This window comes from Panthera uncia, chromosome C2, assembly GCF_023721935.1.
Source record: "Panthera uncia isolate 11264 chromosome C2, Puncia_PCG_1.0, whole genome shotgun sequence".
In the NCBI taxonomy this organism is placed as follows: Eukaryota; Metazoa; Chordata; class Mammalia; order Carnivora; family Felidae; genus Panthera; species Panthera uncia.
In genome coordinates this window covers 126,443,815-126,465,919 of record NC_064810.1, presented here as the reverse complement: position 1 = coordinate 126,465,919, position 22,105 = coordinate 126,443,815, and the positions used below count along the sequence as shown (strand labels likewise).

At 44.3% G+C, this 22,105-nt stretch overlaps 1 protein-coding gene across 1 annotated transcript in view; it reads left to right on the top strand.

The window, feature by feature from the left end:
* BFSP2 (beaded filament structural protein 2) overlaps positions 1–22,105 on the top strand; it is a 68,942-nt gene that overhangs the window by 36,228 nt on the left and 10,609 nt on the right. Inside the window, exons 3-4 of the mRNA XM_049628816.1 lie at positions 5,406–5,562; positions 6,624–6,785. Of these exons, the coding sequence (XP_049484773.1) occupies positions 5,406–5,562; positions 6,624–6,785 (319 nt within the window). The remainder of the gene's footprint in view (positions 1–5,405; positions 5,563–6,623; positions 6,786–22,105) is intronic.

Here is a 22,105-nt window from a genome sequence, read left to right as displayed (position 1 = left end):
GGACTGCTATTCCGAGGGTCCGCAGCGTTCCCTTCCAGCAGCACAGAAGGCTGGAGTGGGATAGTGGAAGCCCCAGGAGAATCCAGAGGAAAGATCGTCCAGTTCAAACCCTCCTTCTAGACACAAACCAGGTCCCCAGGGCTCAGAGACTTTGCCCAGTGTCACCTGGTTCAGGGCAGGGATTCTCAGACTGTAGTGTGCTTCAGAACCACCAGGAGGTCTTCTAGAAAACAGATGGCTGTGCCCCACCCTCTGAATTTCTGACTCAGTAGTCTGGGGTGGGGCCCCAAATTTGCACTCCTAATGAGGTCCCCATGGTGCTGATCCTGCTGGTCCTGGGACCACACGTGGAGAACAGCTGGTTTTGAGCAATGCTTCTCAATTGCAGCCACATGTCAGAATGACCTGGGCACTTAAAGCTGCCAACGTGCAAGCTGCACAGACGGATGAAACCACCGTCCCTGGGGGTGGGTCCAGGCCTCAGTAGCTTTAACTCACCAGCCTTGAAAAACATCTTTTGAAGTCTAGTACAGTGTTTCCTAAAATATGGCGTGTAGACCACTGATGACGATCATTTTAAGCGATAGAAGGATAGACACTTTGTTTTTAATAGTTATGGATTTTTATAGTTACCTTCTATTTATGACTCATGAAACTGTTTTTCCACCATAGCTACTATAATTTAGAGTAGCAATTTAAAATGTATTTAATATAAAGAGCTTTTAAAGTTTACTGATTTAACATGTACTTTTTAAGTAGATAAATTTAAGGAACAGTATAAAGTACTAGTGATAGGAGAGAGATGCATTTAGGGCAAAGTCATGATGATGCATGAGGTCTGTGGTCCGTGTTGGAGAAGTGAAATGAAAAAGACCTTTCATTGATGAACACAGTGATTTTGGGAATATTCTGCGGGGAAGGTGTTCTGGATGTTGGGCAATTAGATGGGTGATGGGATAGTTATTCAAGGAACATTTCCTTAAATTGATAAGGGCAAAGAGGAAAGGCACATAGCTGGGAGTCTTTGGGGAAGACAGTGACCCCACTGCCATTCTTGTCTTAGGATAGAAAGGGTATTGTGATGGAAAGGAAAATCACTACGTCTCCTCAGACCCAGAGTCGTTCCTTTCTCTAAGACCAGGCTTCTCCATCTGATAAAAGGACCTCCGCTAGTGGCCACTCTCGAGTCAAGGAAACTCAATCAGCTGGGGTTGCTGTCTTGGACAACACTGTGCTGGTCAAGGTCACAGAAGCACAAAAAAGCGAAGCCATCGGCTTCCACTGACAGCTAACTGCACAGTTAGAGATGGATGCCAAGAGACGTGAAACCATTTGTGCTACATTTAAGATAGAATTTAATTAGGTGTGAAGTTAAGTTAGGATGTAACCAAAATTTCATTCATTCATTCATTCATTCATTCGTTAATTCATTCATTTATTCATTATGCATTCATACATTTCTTCATCCATCCATCCAACTGAGTAGCAGGGGCTTGGTCTGTTTTGTTCCCCAGTGTATTAACAGTGCCACGCACAAGATAGATGCCTGACAAATAGTTGTTAAATTAATGAATAAATGAATAAATTCAAGAAATGTTTGAATAGCTGCCCGGACCCTGGCCAGGTCCTGGGGATGAAGTAAATGGAACCTCGAGGAGCTCACAGTTCAGTGTCAAAGACAGAGGAGTGAACAGATAGTAGCATCATGGGGTGGTTGTGCCATCACTGAGAAGAGCACAGGTGGGGTGGGGACATTTAGTCGGCCAGGGAGGGTTGACCAAAGAGGTGACGCCTGACTTGGGTCCTTTGCAGGAGTTGTGCAGGTCAATAAAGGAGACACGAATTTCCAGGCAGAGAGGGCAGTATGTGTTAAGGCAGGACATGAGAAAACATGGTGTATTCGTGGCCACCAAATAGCTCATTGTAACTGGGGCATGTGGAGTGAAGAAAGGAGGGACAACCAGTGGGGCTTGAAAATCAGGGAGAGACCAAATCCTGGAGTATCATGTCAGCCTACCAAAGAGCTCAGAGATGACCTGAGAGAAGAAGAGACCCATAGAAGGGATCTGAACAGTGGCTCACCATGACTAGTCTTCAGCTTCAAAATTTCAGCTTTGTACTGGTGGAGAGGAGAAGCAGGGCAAACCAGCAAGAAGCAATGAGAGCAAAGGGGCTGGACCAGTGGAAGGGCAGAGTCTGTACTGGGAGCCATGGCTGGAAAGTAAGGTGAGATCAGATTACTTAGGGGCCAGAGGATAACACTTAAGGCTCTGAGCAGATGGTGACTGGATATGGTTAAGGATGGTTCCTCTGGAGGCACTACTGTGGGTCAGTTGTGGGAAGACGATCAGAGGCTGTTACAGCTCAAGGTCTGCCTGGAACGGTGGCCATGAGCAGACTTGAGGGATGGGTCAAAGAAATCATTGGCAGGGGTTGATAATTATCTACATATGCAGCCTGAAAATAGAAGGCAAAGGTAAGTTTCAGGTGTTGAACTTGGGTAAGTGAGAAGATTTGCCATTCTCTCGACAAAAATAGAAAATTGTGGAAGCAAAGCTGGTCTAAATTCAAGGGTAGTAATGAGCTTGGCTTTGAGCAAGCAGAGCTGAGCTGAGCTGATGGAGAAGTTGTGGTGGGCCACTGAAGATGCCGGGCCAGAGTGGCCCACAGGTCAAGACAGGCACTTCTGGGCATCACCAACACAGAGATTCTATTTGATGACTTCAACATGGAAGGGGAAAGGAATGAAAGACAGTGAGAGAAAGCTAAACTTTCAGTTTTCCCCAGCCTTGGGGATATCCCCAAGCCTTGGGGATATCACAGATAAGTGTCAAATTCTAAAGGACTTCCAAACAAAGGTCTGTAGAGCACCTAAGACCTCCCATAATGCTGAGTGGTGCATATCCTGGAAAGGACCAGGCTCCCTGGAGAGATAAGCACAACAGGACTTTGGAGGCACACAGAGACTCTTCCAGCGGGGGTCAAAAGGGACCAATCCCAGTGCTATGGGTGGGTTTTCATTCCAGCTAGAAGGGCAAGACTCGTTTCCAAAAGATTAAATGTTAATAAAAATACAGTACTTCCTAAAGAATACATTTGGGTAGAAAATCTAATCCCACATAGAGAGTACATAAAAATGCTTTAGAAACCAGCTCCTCAGGGGGTGATTCAAAGGTGCAGGTCCAACTCTGAGGAAAGGTCTCTAGCAGTATGCCACAGGGCTCTGTCCTTGGTTCCTTCATTTACTATTTTTAACCACAGGTGCATGAAAGCAGGTAGGGCAAAATGGCAGAAGATACAAAGCCAGGAGGGGTGGCGAAGAGAAAGATGACAGGCAGAACTAGGAATCAAAATGATCCCCACACATTGGAACCCTGGGCCAATGAAACTGAGAGAAGATATATGCGGATCCTCTCTTTGGGGTTCAAATACCAGGTGCACCCAGAAAGGACAAGGTAATTGGGCTTGTGAAAAATGCTCAGGGTCTCTAGTTGAGAGGACACCCAATATTAGTCAACAGCAAATACAGCTGGTCAAAATCAAATGAACAAACACACAAAAAAACAAATCCCCTCAAAGGAAACCTTAGGGCCCATGGTGAATAGAACTGAAGGGTTTAAACAAAGGAGCAAACAGTCCCCCAGGACTCTGAATTGATCAGGGAACATCTGGAGTTTTACATTCCATTTTCTGTATCACATATTGAGAAGGACATAGACCAATTAGGGCATTTCTAATCATTCCACAAATCTATCTGAAGCCTGGAGGTGGGTGCTAAGAATACAAAGACAGAAAGGTCATAGTCCCTGCCACGGATGATGAGGGACATGGACACCAATTTGTATGAAGAACGGAAGAACCGGGAATGTTTAACCTGAGGAACAAAAGGCTTGGAGGGAGAGATGAGCGGGAAAGCAAGAGTGCTATAAGAGACATTCTAAATATTTGTAGGACTGCCAGAAAGAAGGATTAGACTGACTTTGGGTACTCCAGAGAGTGGAACTCAGACTCTTACAGGAATGAAGGCTTAAGCTCTTTAAGGAAGAAATTTGTAATAATTACAGCTGTCCCAAAATGGAACGGTGGCCTTGATAGGTGATGAGTTCCCCATCACTGGAAGTAGTCAAGCAGAGACTACATGATCACCTATCAAGAATGCTATCAAGGCATTGTCACGGAGTGGGAGACATTTAGGAACCCTAAATGCCCTTAAAACTCTAAAGCCCTAAGATGCTTTCTTCAATGAGAAGTGTGAGCTTTCTCCATCCTATGGATGGATGAAGGTAAGGTGTGAAATTTGGCTGATGGGGTACACCTGGGTGGAAGGCTGTGGAAGAAAAGGGGTTAACACTGGGGGAAACTGGCAAAGATGTTGAGTGGCTTTTAGAAAGAAGGCTCTGCGCAAACCAGAGATGGAAAGAACTCAGGGATTGTTAAAGACAGAGAACAAACTGAGGGTTGATGGAGGTGAGGTGGGTGGGGGGATGGGCTAAAGGGGTGATGGGAATTAAGAAGGGCACTTGTTGGGATGAGCACTGGGTGTCATATGTAAGTGATGAATCACTGATTTCTACTCCTGAACCAATATTGCACTGTATGTAAACTAGAATTTAAATAAAAACTTGGGGAAAAAAAAGAAAGAACTTGGTGGTGGGAGGGGAGGGCACAGTTTCAGACTTGTGTCAGTGTGTGTGTGTGTGTGTGTGTGTGTGTGTGTGATTGTATAAGCTGCAAGTTTTTAAAACTCTGGATATTTTACGTATAAATCCAGGTTTCCTTGTTTCTCTTGAAGAGAAAGGGCACACATATTTCCACGCAGCAGCCTCCCCTTGCCTGAAGGGTGAGCCGTCCTGTGTGCTCCTGTCCCGTCCCCACCTCTCCCTGCTTCCCAGACCTGGGCCTCGTCCCTCATCTATAGTCCCCTCTTGGCCCCTGATGGCACTGGGTTTTGCAGCCACAGTTTTAAATTTTCACGTGGGTTCTTTGGAGCAGAAACCATGCTTTTTATTTGGGGATCACTAGCACATAGCCTGGTACTTAGCAGACTCTCAGTCATGTCTGTTAAAAGATCCTCAAGGGAAAGGATGACAAATCACAATAATGGTGACAAGGCCAGATCCCCTTACCTGGATCTCAACTCCCGGAGAAGCTTTCCCTAGAGTTCTGTGCCTCCAGAGCCCCTGAGCCTGGCAGCCTGTGAAGCTGGGCCATCAGAAGTTGGCTGCAATCATTTTCATGATAATAAATCAACATGTAAGACTTGCATTAACAGTGCCCTCAAAGCTGTTGGAACAGTGACTTTTCACATCTGTTTGTCTATGACATAATTGGCCTATTGGTAACGTTTCTGATTATTTTCCCTTTTGGGTTGCCCACCTCTGCTCTTTACCTTCCTTTATCTGCAGATATGAAAATGAGCAGCCATTTCGAAAGGCAGCAGAAGAGGAAATTAACTCTCTGTATAAAGTCATCGATGAGGCTAACTTGACAAAAATGGATCTGGAGAGTCAAATAGAAAGCCTGAAAGAAGAACTTGGCTTTCTGTCAAGGGGCTATGAGGAGGTAGGTGGGGGCAGGGGCAACGCTGGGTTGGCCACAGACCACAGGCACTCACCTGTCTCACGGAGGTTCACATCAGTGATGGTGGCTTATCTCGGCCTCTCCCTGTCCCTTGCCCAGGGCTGCAGGGAAAATGCGGGTAAAATACCTTCAAAGCCTTGTAGTGGGTAAGCTTACCCTGGGGAGTCTCAAATTCAAGTGGCTTTGAGACCAGGCTGGTACATAAATGGAGGAGACAGCAGGTCCACACCGGTAAGAGTGACGGAGTCTGTGTTGAACTGGAGAGAGCATCCCCTACCTCAAGGCACTGTATTTCACGTCTCTTTTTTTTTTTTTTTTTTTTTTAAGCACTGCATAGGACAAACAAGACAGCTCTGAAGGTAGATCCAAGCTGTGGTTTACACACACTCATTAATGAAATTAGGTCAGATGCTTGAGTGACAGGACTCAGTGGGACCTCCAACGGGGAAGCCCTCCAGTTCCCTGCGGAATGGCACTGACTCTAAACCACCTCACACAAGTCGCTGATCAGACACTTAAAGTGCTTTCAGTTGAAAAGTCAACTCACTTAACCATGCTTCCATTGGGAAGTCCCTTCTTTTGTCCGACCTCAGGCTGACCAGGAACCCAAAGCCCACTTCCTGTTCCTAGCTCAGTCGTTTGGTACCACTCCCCCCACCTCCAACCCTTGAGGGACTCCAGAGTTACCTTTAAACCTCTTCCTGCCTACTGTGACTTTACGAAATCCATCAATTTCATCTTACTCTTGTTGCTTACTCTGTTTGTGTTGTTATTTGGTTATTTATTTGTTTTGACATTTGCTTTGAGTGGGTCTGGGCTTGTGAAGACCAGCCTAAGAAATACGTCCTTGGGGAAGGAGACTATGGCACTGGTGCTGATGACAGGGTCAGGGACTTTGCCAGTCTCTGCGAAGCCCCACTTTTGGCAGTAGCAGAATGAGAAGCATAAGGATTACCCAACAGACCTGGGCTTATGCTGGCTCAACTTCTGTGTCCTTTCCTTCACCTCTGGAACTCACCTGAAGCATCTATCGTCATTTGCAGGATGTGAAAGTGCTGTACAAACAGCTGGCAGGGTCTGAGCTGGAACAAATGGGTGTTCCCATTGGCACTGGTCTGGACGACATCCTCGAGACCATCAGAATCCACTGGGAGAGAGACGTGGAAAAGAACCGGGCGGAGGCAGGAGCCTTGCTCCAAGCCAAGGTGAGTGTGTTCCCCTCTGCCCTGTGCAGAAGGAGGCCAAGCAAAGGTGAAAAGCAGTCAACATAGAAAAGAAGAAATGCAAGTTTCAATCTCATTAGACATAAAAGAAATGCAATTTAAGATGATAGCGGCTTACCTGTCTAAATGCAGAACATGTTTAAAACTTAATGCCGACAAGTGTGTGGAGAAGTCGGTTCTCCCCTATATTACTACTGAGGAGTACAAACTCGTATGACATCTTTGAGTGAGGGAATTCATGATATGTGTTAAAAGTCTTGAAATGCCCCTACCTTCCAGTTGAATAATCTGGACACTTTCCTAAACAAATCATTGAAAACACAGATAAAGTTTACATCCAAACATACTCACTGAAGCATTCATTTAAAGAATGAAAAAAACTGGGGTGCCTGTGTGGCTCAGTCAGTTAAGTGTTCAACTTAGGCTCAGGTCATGATCTTACAGTTCGTGAGTTCGAGCCCTGCCTCAGGCTCTGTGCTGATAGCTCAGAGCCTGGAGCCTGCTTCAGATTTTGTGTCTCCCTCTCTCTCTACCCCTTGCCTGCTCACACTGTTTCTCTTATTTAATGTTTAAATAAACATTAAAAAAAAAAGAATGAAAAAACTGGGTGGGGGGACACAGAAATGTTTAATAATAGGGGTAAGGCTAAGCCATAACCTAACCATGCAATGAAATTCCAGGAAGTTGTTAGAAATATTTATGAAGCATTTATAACAACACGGGAAATGCTCACATAATAAGGTAACATGGGGGATACAAGAGTACAGAAGGGTATATGCCAGGAACCAATAAACTTTTTCTGGAAAGCACTAAATAATAAATATTAGACTTCCTGGGCCTGACAGTCTCTGTTGAAACTACTCAATCCTGCCATGGTCCTGTGAAAGCGGCTGTAGACAAAAGGTAACAAATGAGCATGGCTGTGTTCCAATAAAACTTTATTTACAGAGACAAGAGGTGGGCTAGATTTACCTGTGGGCTGCAGTTTGCCAACCCCTGGTATATACAGTAGGGTGAAGCAATCAAACAAAGAAATGAGGCATCGGGGAAGAATTAGAAAGAAAACACAAAAATGTGTTGGTGTTAGCAGCGGTTGTCTTTGAGGGATGGGCCTATTTGACCTGTTGAGATGTTTTTGCTCCCTTGTTTTTGAGCACGGTGTTTTTAAAGTTTTTCTTAAATATTATGAGTTATATTCATGGAGAAAAACATCCTTTATTAAACCTCATAAATAATCAAGAAATTAACGAGAAAATAGAATGCATAGGGTTTCTTCTTCCCTTCTCCATCTCCCAGCCATGTATGACTTGGGGCATTTTGAGGCCCAGGATGAGAGGAACAGAAGAGAAAGAAAGGTGTGGAAAAGGTATGAAAAATGAGATAGCTCATCTTTTGGAGAGAAGGCAAGTGGACTGCTCCTATGCTTTGAGTCACTGTTTGGTGGGACTCATTTCCAGCTGCACGGCGGGATTATTTCAGAGCATTTTCAAAAACGCTCATTTCCAGGTGCCATCAAAGGCCACTCAAATCCGAAGAAGGAGAGGGTCTCTGTGATTTTTTTAAGCTCGCTGGATGATTCTAATATACAGGAAGGCTGGAGAGCCACAAGAGTTTATAAAAGCTACTAAAAGAAAACCAGGAGGACGTTTTCTGTTCTTCTTTCTTCCCCCTGTGGCCCCTCAATCCCCTGGCCCCTATGTATCAACAGAAACCTTCAGATCAGGGTGTTCACCGATTCTGGACCCCCTAATGTTCTCTAGCCCAGAAAACATCTTTACTCCCCCATCTCTCTACCCCTTATCCCCTTTCAACGCCCCTTTTCTTTCTAACCTTAATTCCATGGGCCAGGTCACTGCAAACATTTTTTATGGCAAATAGTGCCTACTAACTGCACAAAATGCAGCTCCCCACCTCCAACCAGGCCAGAGGTGGAACAACACAAAGGGATAGTGAAACCAAACCACAGGTTTGATTTTGGTCCATTGCTTCTTTTTTAGAAGATTCATGAATATTTATAATCCAGGACCTTAGAGACCATCCCATTTCCTCGTTTCAAAGGTGAGGAGACAGATCCAGAGAGGGCAGTGACATCCTGAGGTCACACAGCTGGCTGGCAACACCACAGTTCAGCTCTCCAGGCTCCCAGTCCAGGCACCTTTACTCCACACTGGGCTGTCATTCCTGCTTGGCTCTGTTCCCAAAGCAGAATCTCTGTGGTGTGCAACCCTGTTCTGTCCCAACCCTCCTGGGGCATACACCACACTGTAGTGATCATTTCTTCGTTTGTTTGTTTGTTTGTTTGTTTGTTTGTTTGTTGAGGGGGGGGGGAAGGGCAGAGAGAGAGAGAGAGAGAGAGAGAGAGAGAGAGAGAATCCCAAGCAAGCTCCACACTGTCAGTATGGAGCCAGACGAGGGTCTGGATCCACCAACCGTAAGATCATGACCTGAGCTGAAATCAAGAGCTGGAGGCTTAACCAAATGAGCCACCCAGGCGCCCCTGTAGCAATTATTTCTTCAGGGAGGAGGGAAGGGGCATTGAATTCACAGAAATAAATCCTGCATAGTTTGAAAAGGAAAAAACTCCTGGCCATTATTATTCACCCTTCACACTCTTGAGAATCATTACCAACCCAACAGTAATTCAAGCATTAATTCTGAACAGATTCATTAGTGTTTTTTTTAATAGAGTAATCTGAAAGCTGCATCTCAGAGAAAACAGACAGTACTTGTTTTCATTTGGCTAATGCTGCCTGGGCCTCTTGCAGAGAGGCGGAGCTCAGAAAATATTTGCAGAATGAGTGAATTCCTCTGATCATCAACAGAGATCAGAACTGACAGCCAGAAGTCCTCCAATAAATAGTTTTGTCAGTTGCTGTCATGCCCTTGGGGGCTGACATTTGCCCGTCCTGAGCATCTCCTGTCGGTTTCCTGGCAGCAAAGCATAAATGTGAAATGGCTTAGCACACACTGCTTTCAAAACCTTTTGCAGAGAGCATACAAACATGTATTTAATTACCTTTCAGCCTGGAAAGCCTGAAAATTAATTGACATGATTAATTTATGTCTTTGTTTAGGTTTCCCCAGAAACTGACCCTCAGACAAATATTAAAGTGGAAATGGTTTATCTGGAAGTTGGCCGGGGCGGGTGGGGAGTACAAAATACCGGTAGAGAAGGGAACCAACAAAGAACTCATTCTCCAACCAGCAGCCACTGTGGGAGACTGGACTCTGAAGCCACAGGGCTTCTGGGGAACAGTACAGAATACAAGAGAAGGGAAAGGCGAGGAAGCTGGGGTAGTAATACCATCCCCATCAGACATCTGGCATCTGCTAGCAGAGTGACCTTTCAAAGACTTCAGAGAAAGCTCTCCCAGGCAAAGAAGTATGGAATTTGGCAGTGGAATGGAAGCTGGGGAGAACAAACATGTTTCAGCCTGAGGGATAAAGGTGGATGCCATCAGCATCTGCTACCAGTTATCTGCTAACTCCTCCTAGTTTTACATCAATAAAAGCTTATAAAGAGGTTATGGCTAGGTTCTCTCCAGCCATGGTTGTGGATGTCAGGAACTTTGGCGGTCCAGTTTTTGGAACTTCTCAAATTGTATAACTCCATGTTTGGGGAGATCAGTTTGGTCCAGAAAATTTCTGGAGGGTCTTGCAGCCTGGCCCTTCCTTTGGTTTATTGTGGTTACCCACCTCAAGGTATTTGAGGATGTTCAGGGAGCCACAGACAACATGCCATACCACCCTCCAGACCTCCTGGCTAGCCATGGAATACATTCCCCAGTCTGCAGCCCACAGACCCTCACAAGGCCACCTTGGGAATATGGGGGGGCCGCTATCATGCCCCTCTTTCCTAGCATTCCTAATCTGAGATTTTCCATTCTGGAGCAAACAAGACAGGCTCTGTTTTGCCTTCTTAACCACCCCCCTGGGGTCTCCACACCCTCACTCCTGGAAGCCTCATCCCTGTCCCTTGTTCACTGCAGCGGGAGGATGTGGGCAATAACCAAAGGCTTACTCAATTACCAGCACAAGCTGGTGGGGTGGGGTGGGAGGTGCCACTGAGAGAGAACTCAGCTTCCTATTAATAGCTCCTGGGGGCCAGGAACCCCACAGCAAATGCTCCCACGCTACCTATCCTGATGGTGGTCTGCACTTGCCTCAGATCAGTTCAAGGCATTTGTGGTCAGGAACTTCATTGGAGCTCTAACCATCATGCCTCCCACAGTCAGGATGACAGATTGTGGAGACAGTAGAGAATGAAGAGAGGTGAACAGATTGAGATGAATTGTGAGGTTTCTGGTTATTGATAGTCTTAGGGCTGGAAGACACATTAGCAACTGACTAGAGCAGTGCCCTCTAATAGAAATTTCCACAACGATGGAACTGTTGTTGTATAATCTGTACATCTTTCCAGTATGGCGGCTACAGGCCACCTGTGCTTACTATGCACTTGGAATGTGCCTCATACAACTGAGAAGCTGAACTTTTTAAAAAAAATTTTTTTAACATTTATTCATTTTTGAGAGACAGAGCACCAGCGGAGTAGGAGCAGAGAGAGGGGGAGACAGAATCTGAAGCAGGCTCCTGGCTCTGAGCTGTCAGCACAGAGCCCGATGTGGGGCTTGAATTCACTGACCTCGAGATCATGACCTGAGCTGGAGTTTCATGCTTAACCGACTGAGCCACCCAGGTGCCCCGAGAAGCTGAACTTTTAATTTTATTTAATTTTTATTTAAATAGCTATGTGTGGCTAGTGGCTATCATATTGGACAACATAGGTCTGGATCTACCCATAGGAGACTAGAAACCCTGGATAACATGTCTCCACATTACCCATATTCACAAATAATAATTTACCCTGAAAGGGCAAATATTTTATATAGGCTGCCATGTCAACACATTCCCTTTGCTTGCTTGTACAAAAGTGAATATTTTGTAGAATATATGAAATTGGATTGAAATGGGTTTCTGCTAGTCACCTGGGGTCACTGACTCTAGATGGCAAGATAGCCAACTGGGAGAGTCCCTTTGAAGGAGGACAGAAACAGCAGAAGCCCTAAGAGCATCTGCAATCTAGGAGACCCTGTGTGTTGATGAGTTGGCTATAATCCCGATGCCTCTTCAGTGAAATAAGCCATGTTTTATTCTGGTGCGCTCACTACAAGCACTGAGGGGGAGTGTCACAGGAAGAGCTTTGGGCCCAGCTTGTTTTTCTTCCTTTTTTTTTTAATTTACTTTTATTTTATTTAAGCATTTTTGATATATAATACCTTCACTTGCTTCAAAATTCAAAATGTGCGAAATGACATACAGTTCTTTTCTACTGGGCCAGTCAATGTTATCCTTATACTATGAGTCCTTTCAGAGATATTTTATCCACATACAAGGGAATACGTATATATTCTCTTTCTCTTTACACAAATAGTAGTATTCATGCTTTTTAGATGCATGATATTATACCACAGTGGGCAGCAAACTATGGCCCACAGCCAAATCTGACCTACTGCCTGTATTTTGCAAATAAGCTTTATTGGAACACAGCCATGCTCCTTCATTTACATATTGTCTATGGCTGCATTTGCATACGCTAGCAGAAGCGAAAAATTGCAATGGAGGCCATATGGTCTGTTAAGCCTAAAATATTTACTATCTGGCCTTCTATAGAAAAAAATTCCCAACCCCTGTTCTAGCTAATGGATATCCCAGGATTTATTTAATGCCTTGCTGATGAATATTAAGGTGGCTTTTATAAAATCTTTTGCTTTTATAAATGAGATGAGTCACTAACTACGTATGTCCCTCACTTCCCAAGATGGAAATACATCTACTGAATAAATTCCTAGATGTGGAATGGCTGGGTCAAAAATTATGTACATTGGTAATTTTGATAAATGTTGTCGAATTACCCTAGGTAAAGGTTGTAACACTTTACGTTCTCATCAGAAATGTTTGAGAGTGACCATTTCCCCACATCCTCGCCAATACTGTGAGTTCTCATACCTTGTGATCTTTGTCAATATTATAGGTAAAACATGGTTTCTCGGTGCAGTTTTATTTTGCATTTCTCATATTATAAGGTAGGTGGAACATCTCTTTACATGCTGAATTTCAGCCATATTTGCTCTCATGTATACTATCAGATCATACCTTTTACCCATTTTTGTTAGGTCTTGGACTTTTTTTTTTTAACGTTTATTTTTGAGAGAGAGAGACAGACAGAGCATGAGCGAGGGTGGGGCAGAGAGAGAGGGAGCAGGCTCCAGGCTCTGAGTTGTCAGTACAGAGCCCAACACAGGGCTCGAACCCATGAACCAGGAGATCATGACCTGAGCCAAAGTTGGATACTTAACCGACTGAACCACCCAGGCATCCCAGTCTTGGACTTTTTATTACTGGTTTGTAGTGACTCTTTGTACGTTAGAAAAGTTCGTCCTCTCCCTGCAATAAGTTGTAAATGTGTTCTCAGCTTGTCAATTGTCTTTTTACTTAATTTATGGTAGTTCCAGCTAGCTTTCAAAAGGTATTGTTAGCCAGTAAGGTAGGGTTACTAGAGGAGTCAGGAGACCAGGGTTTGGTTCCTGTCACTGTGTGTTACAGTAGTGTAGCCTGGCTGGTCTGGCCGGGGGACAGGCGGGGGAGACAGAGCAGTTGTTAGAAGGGAAAATAAAGAGACCGTCTCATTGAGGTAGGCACTGGCCACTTTCACCTGTTCTTTACCCTACCAAGTACAGCATGTATACTGTAAAGGGCACTCCTAGACCCTCACCATCCACACTGTGTTTCCAACCTCATAACTGGTTGACGACCAGTATTTGAGTGACTATCTATATAGAGGATCACCCAACATTGTAAGCTCCTCCTCATACATTCTACCAAGAAATCTTCACTCGCTCACTCACTCGGACTCCATTTGTTAAACACAGACCAGGTGCTTGGTGCTGTGGGCACAAAGTCCCTGGCCCGTCCCTGGCCACCTGATTCTGTGGTCTCAAAATATCTTAGATATTTCTCAGTGGTAGCTCTTCCCCATGAAAAGTGTAGGGACCTTGTTTCTAAAATAAGAGACTTGCAAAGATGAAACAGCTCCAATTCCTGAGAAATTAAAGTAGTAGGGTTTTCATTCAACACGTGTTAATCTCCAAGAAGAGACAGAGCAGAGGAGTTCCTTCTTAGGAATGGGATGGTCTCCGTGAACCAGAAGAAAAATACTATCATTTAAACTTCTCCAACAATTGCTTTAAGAAGGAAAACATACTTTTCATACTTTTACACTCACTGCCGAGCCTCTTCTGCCACTTTCCTCAGCGGGACGTGCTTTACTGATGGCCAAGGGGCCGCGAGACCACAAAGCCATGTGCTCCTCGCTGTACCCTTTGCCAGTTTCCACTGAGACTGGGAATTGGTCCTATAGCCTTAAGTGAACAGCTTCAACAGCCAGGTGGCTCTTGTGTAAATTCAAGGAGAAAGCTGGCTTAGCCTCGCCAGGCCAGCTCTCCTGCCAACACTGAAGTTTCACCGAGCGAGACACGTATTTCTTTTTAGTTCCCACACAGGAGAACTCATGTCTCAGGTAAAGACTGGATAGCATCCAGCCTTCTCCCAAATAAATCCTACATCTGGCTGGATAGGTCAGGGGTGTGTGTGCTGCTTATCAAAAGCTATCCTTAGCTAAATACCATTTATATGACACCGCAGGACTATAAAGTGACTTATAGTCATTATAATAATGATAGCTAATCCTCCTAATGAAAAGGAGATGTGATTTAATTCCACTGCTGGTAGACCCTCCTCTTCTGTAGTCCCTAGAATGTGCCTAGGACACATTGTAGACCTTTAGTAAATGTTGCTGAGCATGTCCTAGGTGTAAAAAACCATGTTAGGTCACCAGGGCAGACGGAGGAGTCAGTGAGAAGTTGTCCACTCACGAAAGGTACCTACAATCTAGTGTGAGGTTGGCTGAGTGCATGTGGGAGGCAATGGAGAGAAAGACCATTCTTCTAGGGGCACCTGGGTGGCTCAGGTCATGATCTCTCAGTTCATGAGTTCGAGCCCCACATCGGGCTCTGTGCTGATAGCTTAGAGCCTGGAGCCTGCTTCAGGTTGTGTGTTTCCCTTTCTCTCTGCTCCTCTCCCGCTCGTACTCTGTCTCTGTCTGTCTCTCTCAAAAGTAAATAAAACATTTTTAAAACGAAGAAAAAGACTTCCGCAAGGCAGAATGCAATGTGTCATGAAGGCATTGCCAACAGAGTATTTACCAAGTATCAGCGGTGTTCTGAGCACCTCACAGGCTTGTTATTTCGTGTTCCCATGATGAGATAAGTATTGAAATATTATCCATTTTACAGAGGAGGGAACTAAGGAAGGCCCAGAGAGGTTAGTAACTTACCCAAGAATACACAGTTACAAAGCGGCAGAACTGAGATTCAAACCACACATTCTGACTCCAGTATCAACATTCTTAACAGCTAGGTTGACCTGGACAGATCACATGGGGTGGGAGTGGGGGTGTCTTGATTCATTTTCTTTACTTAGAAATGAGCAAGTGACATCTTGTGGAATGTGAGGTTGAGAAGCCTTTGTCTTGAGGGTCCAAAAGGGTATGCCAGACTCTTGTCATGATCTTTCCAAATCATGTTTTGTGTCCTGCCCCCACGTGGGATAAGATTCCTCTGTGATAGAAGATCGAGAACCCCGGTATCTTCAAGGACTCCATTGCTTTCCCTTTCTACTCGATAGTGAACATAATGAGGTTAGTGTGACCCCGTGAGATCCAAGAGGCTTGAGAGCAAGGCGGTTAGCTGTACTCTGAAGCTGAGCAACGCGTTTGTAAAGCTGTTTTTCACCAGCTGCAAAAAGAGAGAGCTCCAGTGATTTGCTGAAATCCACACAGCACCTGCTGGGAAAAGGCAGATTGCACATTTCCACGTCTGAGCGCTCATCTTGGATACATGTTCTGCTAAGAACACGCCTGCATAGCAGAGGGCTGGGTTAGGAGATGGCCCTTTTCCCCCTCCATTTGGAGACTCTCAGAGACTTCATTCTGACTCACTCCAAAGCATGCTTGCTGTTCTTTCTCACACCCATCTTACATGTGCAATAACATGCAAAATTTAAAATTTAAAACGATTTTTTTAATGTTTATTTATTTTTGAAAGCAGAGACAGAGCATGAGAGGGTTTGGGGCAGAGAGAGAGGGAGTCACAGAATCCGAAGCAGGCTTCAGGCCCTGAGCTGTCAGCACAGAATCTGACGTGGAGCTCGAACTAACGAGCTGCGAGATCATGACCTGAGCCACTTAACCGACTGAGCCACCCAGGTGCCCCCTTAATTTAAATTAAAAAAATTTTTTTTTGCCAGGGCACCTGGGTGGCTCAGTTGGTTAAATGTCTAACTTCAGCTCAGGTCGTGATCTCACGGTTTGTGAGTTTGAGCTCCACATCAGGCTCTCTGCTGTCAGCACAGGGCCCACTTTGGATCCTCTGTCCCCTTCTCTGACCCTCCCCCCCTCACACTTGCTCATTCTCTCTCTCTCTCTCTGTCTCTCTGTCTCTCTCTCTCTCAAAAATAAATAAACACTAAAAAATTTTTTAAGAAATCTTTTGCCAGATTTCAAAATGTCAATATACTCTCCTGTCCCAGAAATATAGATGGAGTGCAAACATGGGAGCCTTCTCCTGCACAGCAGAGCCAAGATTTCAAGCTGGTTTGAAAGCCTGGGGACCAACATATTTGAATCTCATTACACATCCTAGCAACTGCACTGAGCAACAAAACAGAGCCCTATGTTCCTATCCTCAGGGTCTAGACTGACACACCTACTGTTTGGTCTGTGAGGAGAAATCTGGAAGCATTGGATTGAAATGGAAATAGAAGTAAAGTAATTATTAATCAGAAAGCGTAACTCCAAAAAGCAATTGGAGAGAACAGGTAATACTTTTAGGTGAGTTAAAGCAGTTAACTGTCCCCAAATGAAGGGTAAGTATTACGTGTGGTAAGCTGTTTTGAGAAGGTATTGGGCATGATATAAAATGACACTGAAACCCATAGTAAGCAAGTTAATTTATTTTTCTCTTTCCATATTAATTAAACTGTATAAGAAAGTTTCCATTTGCTGCTGGTAGGTCATTAACACTTCCCCGTACTTATTTTTTTAAGCTTATTTATTTTTTTTGAGACAGAGAGAGAGAGAGAGAGCACTCAAGTAGGGGAGGGGCAGAGAGAAGGAGAGAGAATCCCAAGCAGGCTGTGCCCTGTGAGTGCAAAGCCCAACTCAGGGCTTGACCCCGTGAACTGTGAGATCATGACCTGAACCAAAATCAAGAGTTGAACACTTAATGAGCCACCCAGGTACCCCGACACTTCTCTTATATTATTAATTTCAACTTCCAATGAAGAGAAAGCAGGGTTTGGCACTTAGCAACCTGACAACCAAAATTTGCTCCATTTTAAAAATTTTTTAATGTGATTAATTTTTCAACTATCTTTTGTCTGTGACAAGTGACACAGCTTTATCAGTTTCTGTAGCAATCTAGAACTTTGCTTCCATGAACCAGGCATCACATGGCAGTTTTTTTATTTTAACTTTATTTATTTTGAGAAAGAGAGGGGCAATCAGGGATCCCACGAACTGTGAAATCGTGACCTGAGCCAAAAATCACATGGGACTTTTAAATGCAGATTCCCAGGCCTGCTCAGCTCTCCTGAATCAGAATCTACGTTTTCACAAGCCCCCCTAGATGATTCTGATGTGCACAAAATTTGAGAACTTATCTACAGTTTCCATTTTGAACACATTTCTTTATAAAGAAAAAATGAATTGATTTAAATAAAAATTGCTTAAATCAGTATTCAGATATGTGCAAAACCATGCTGCTTGTGGAAACACTTGGATAAAGTGTTCATCCCCTCGAAGACCAGTGTGAAACTCTGAATACAAACCACCTACTGCCTGGGTTGAGAGGAGGGCAGATCATATGGGGGACTATGAGAGCCTGGGCCAGCAGATTCACCCCAGAGTCACCCACCTAGGCTTTGAAACTTACCCTCCAAAGGACCTGATTTCCACCCATCTCCATTTCTTACCCAGGATGTGCTGGTCATGTTTCACACCTGCTCTCTGGAGGGGGTAGACATAAGCATGTGTATTTATGTGCTAGTCAGATTTCACAGTACCATTAAAAGGTAACAGAGAAATTTCTGTTGATGTTTTCTTTATATAATTTTAGAGATAACATAATTTTTTTTTAATTTAAATCCAACTTAGTTAACATATAGTGTAATAATGATTTCAGGAATAGAATTTAGTGATTCATCACCTACATATAACCCCCAGTGCTCATCCCAGCAATTGCCCTCCTTAATGCCCATCACCGATTTAGCCCATCTCCCCCACCCAACACCCTGCCAACAACCCTCAGTTTGTTCTCTGTATTCAAGAGTCTCTTAAAGTTTGCCTCCCTCTCTGTTTTTATCTTATTTTTCCTTCTCTTCCCCTATGTTCACTTGTTTTGTTTCTTAAATCTCATATATGAGTGAAATCATATTTATCTTTCTCTGACTGACTTATTTCCCTTAGCATAATGCACTCTAGTTCCATCCACATTGTTGCAAATGGCAGGATTTCATTCTTTTTGATCACTGAGTAATATTATATTTTGTGTATATATATGTAAATATATATGTAAATACACACACACACACACACACACACACCCCACATCTTTATCATTCATTAGTTGATGGGCATTTGGGCTCTTTCCATACTTTGGCTATTATCAATAATGCTGCCATAAACATTGGGGTACGTGTGCCCCTTAGAATCAGCATTTTTGTATCCTTTGGATAAATACCTAGTAGTGCAATTGCTGGATCGTAGAGTAATTCTATTTTAAACTTTTTGAGGAAGCTCCATACTGTTTTCCAGAGTGGCTGCACCACTTTGCATTCCCAGCAGCAGTGTAAAAGGGTTCCTCTTTCTCCACATCCTCGCCAACATCTGTTGTTGCCTGAGTTGTTAATTTTAGCCGTTCTGACAGATGTGAGGTGGTAAGAGATAACATAAATTTTAAGATAAAATACTCACTTTGCTTTTCCATTTGCACCTATACCTTCAGTGTGACTTGCTGAAATCTTGCAAAATCTGCCAATTGTTTTTACAATTCTGTCATCAACAATGTCACAAAATCAGATTACAAAATATCCTTGATTATTAATATCCGATTAAGCAAAAAAGTCACTCATGTCAAAGATAAATGAGGATAGCTCTCATATGAATTTTCGGTTGATATTTCCATTGACCTTAATGAGTCCTTTCATCAATGATATGAGTAACTTCTTCGCAAATCAGATAATAGTTTATAAATATTGGGAAAATACTCCCTCTAATGTTTTTGCTATTCCTTTTTTTTAATGTTTATGTATTTTTGAGAGAGACAAAGACGGAGTGTGAGTGGGGGAGGGGCATAGAGAGAGGGAGACACAGAATCGGAAGCAGGCTCCAGGCTCTGAGCTGTTAGCACAGAACCCGATGAGGGGCTCCAACCCCCGAATGTGAGATCATGACCTGAGCTGAAGTCAGACGCTTAACCGACTGAGCCACCCAGGCACCCCTGTTTTTGCTATTTTTAATGCAACGGCTACAGACATGACCCAACTTAAAGTTTAATCTGCATTATTAACATTTCCTTAAGTCTAGATAGTCACCAAAACAATAATTCAATCCCTGATTTGTGGTGTTTACCAATTTCCATGAGGTAAATACTCTCATGGCTGATTTCAAACTCCTAACTTGATGTAAATGAGCACAGAGTTTGACAGACATGCTCAGGAGTCCATTAAATGTTATTCCCACCACACAGGTACCATCAATATAAAGACCATGGATGGCACAGATAATGATAAAATGTAAATAAATTAGCAAGTGATGTGTTTGGAGAATTTGTTACCATTTTAATAAAACTTAATTAAGTGTAAGTTGATGCAATTTAATTTTTAATGATGGCGGTGTCTACCAACCAGCTTACAAACATCCTGAGAATTTAACACTCAGCTCCTGTGAGGGGTCAGGGGCCGACTCCAGCTCCCGGCTGCCCCTGGCCGCTCTGTGCCCCTGCACCGCCAGACTCCATTTGTCTGCCAGAGCACCACCCTCCCACTGCCCACCCAGCCACACGGCCTACACGGTCAAGTCCCAACCGGAAAGAGACAGAGAAAAATAGGGCAACCCATCGCAGGAGGGCTTGGCAGACCACAAAGATGTTTTAGAGTGGTCCACCTTCACTTTGGGGAAGGCAACTCTGCTTTCAGGAGTCTTGATGGGTTGGTGGAAACGGCAGCACTCAGTACTGGTTAAGAGTACAGGTCTGGCATCTGTCTCTACACTGGAGCCCAGCTCTGCCCTCCTAGGACATACGATTTTGAGTAAATAGCCCAGTCTCTCTGTGCCTCAGTTCCTCATGTAAAATAGGAATACCAATGACACTTGTTTCATAGGGTCGTGAAGATTAAGTGAAATAATGGACTTAACCCTGTTAATGAAGCGCTCGGCACCATTAAGTGCTTAACGCCTATGAGTTATCATTAGTAGTATCCAACCCACAATATCTTTTACAAACTCATTTATTGGCTAATAGTACTTTTTACATATATAGAGAATATACGCTGTCACTATTTGCATGCTTTTAAGGTTCTAAAAGTGTCCACATGCATAACCTGATGGAAGCCTCAGAGTGACCCCTAGAGATAGTCATATGATTATCATTCTCCACTCACTGTCATCTGCATTCTGTGGGCAGGGACGGGGCTCAGAGAGGCTGAATGACAGTCCAGGGACACACAGCCATGCACTGACCAGTCAGAGCTGGGCCCACAGCTTCCATTCTCCTTCAGCCTATCCCAGACTTTTTTTTTTAATGTTTATTTATTTATTTTGAGAGAGAGAACATGAGCAGGGGAAGGGCAGCGAGAGAGAGAGGGAGAGAGAGAATTCCAAGCAAGCTCCATGCCATCAGCACAGAGCCAAACGCAGGGCTCAAACCCACAATCCGTGAGATCATGACCTGTGCTGAAATCTGGAGGCAGATGCTTAACCAACAGAGCCACTCAGGCTCCCAATCCCAGAACTTTCTTTTTTTTTTTAATTTTTTTTTTTAACCTTTATTTATTTTTGAGACAGAGAGAGACAGAGCATGAACGGGGGAGGGTCAGAGAGAGGGAGACAGAATCTGAAGCAGGCTCCAGGCTCTGAGCTGTCTGCACAGAGCCTGACACGGGGCTTGAACCCACAGACCGCGAGATCACGACCTGAGGTGAAGTCAGACGCTTAACCGACTGAGCCACCCAGGCGCCCCTCCCAGACCTTTCTTTAATGGGTGTTTTTGTTGAGGTCTTTATAGCCCTCACACAGAAAGAACTACTCCTGAGATATGAGCTCTCTGACCTGGGTGTTCTTAGTTAGTCAGTTAGATTGGGCTATTTTTGCATAACCCTATAAATAAGTATTCAGATGTAGTAAAAATGGCCAACCCAGCCAGCCAGTAACCTAGGAGAGAAAACAGGTGTTTTCTCCCATATCGCTGGCTCAGAGATAACCCTTCAACTACTCTCAGATGAATGAAGGTGACCTCTAGTTTTCCCTGTTCTCCAGCACAAAGAAAAGGGGAGCGATGACCTACTCCACTGAAAGTATGGGGAAGAACCAGACTATGTCCATCTCGCTCAGGGAGAAATTTCAAAACACAGACCCCCTGTGTTCACAATTGTGGCCAGACTGGTTTTTATGAGGAAACAGGGGATGTCAGAGAAGTTGAGTGCTCCTCGTCTAAAGCAGATGTGGGGATAGTTGGCACTGCCTTACAGTACTGGACAGAGTTAGAAGTTCTCTGAAGGGCAATTTGGCAACGTTAATCAAAATGATAAATGCATGCCCTTTGACTCAGCAGTTCCACTGCAAGGATTTACCCCCTCAGAGATACGCCCATGTGGAAAAGGAGTGTTATAAAGCCATTCTTCACACCATTGTTTATAACAGGCAAAGACCGGCAACAAAGTGCTCATCGGTGCAAGGGCTTCCAAACAAGGCAATACTATGGAGCCGTTTAAAAGAATGTAATTGAGGGGTGCCTGGTGGCTCAGGCCGTTAAGCATCTGACCTCTGCCTAGGTCGAGATCTCAAGGTTCATGAGTTCCAGCCCTGCGTGACAGCCCCTGCTGACAGCTCGGAGCCTGAAGCCTGCTTCAGATTCTGTGCCTCCGTCTCTCTCTGCCCCTTCCCCACTCACACTCTCTCCCTCTCTCTC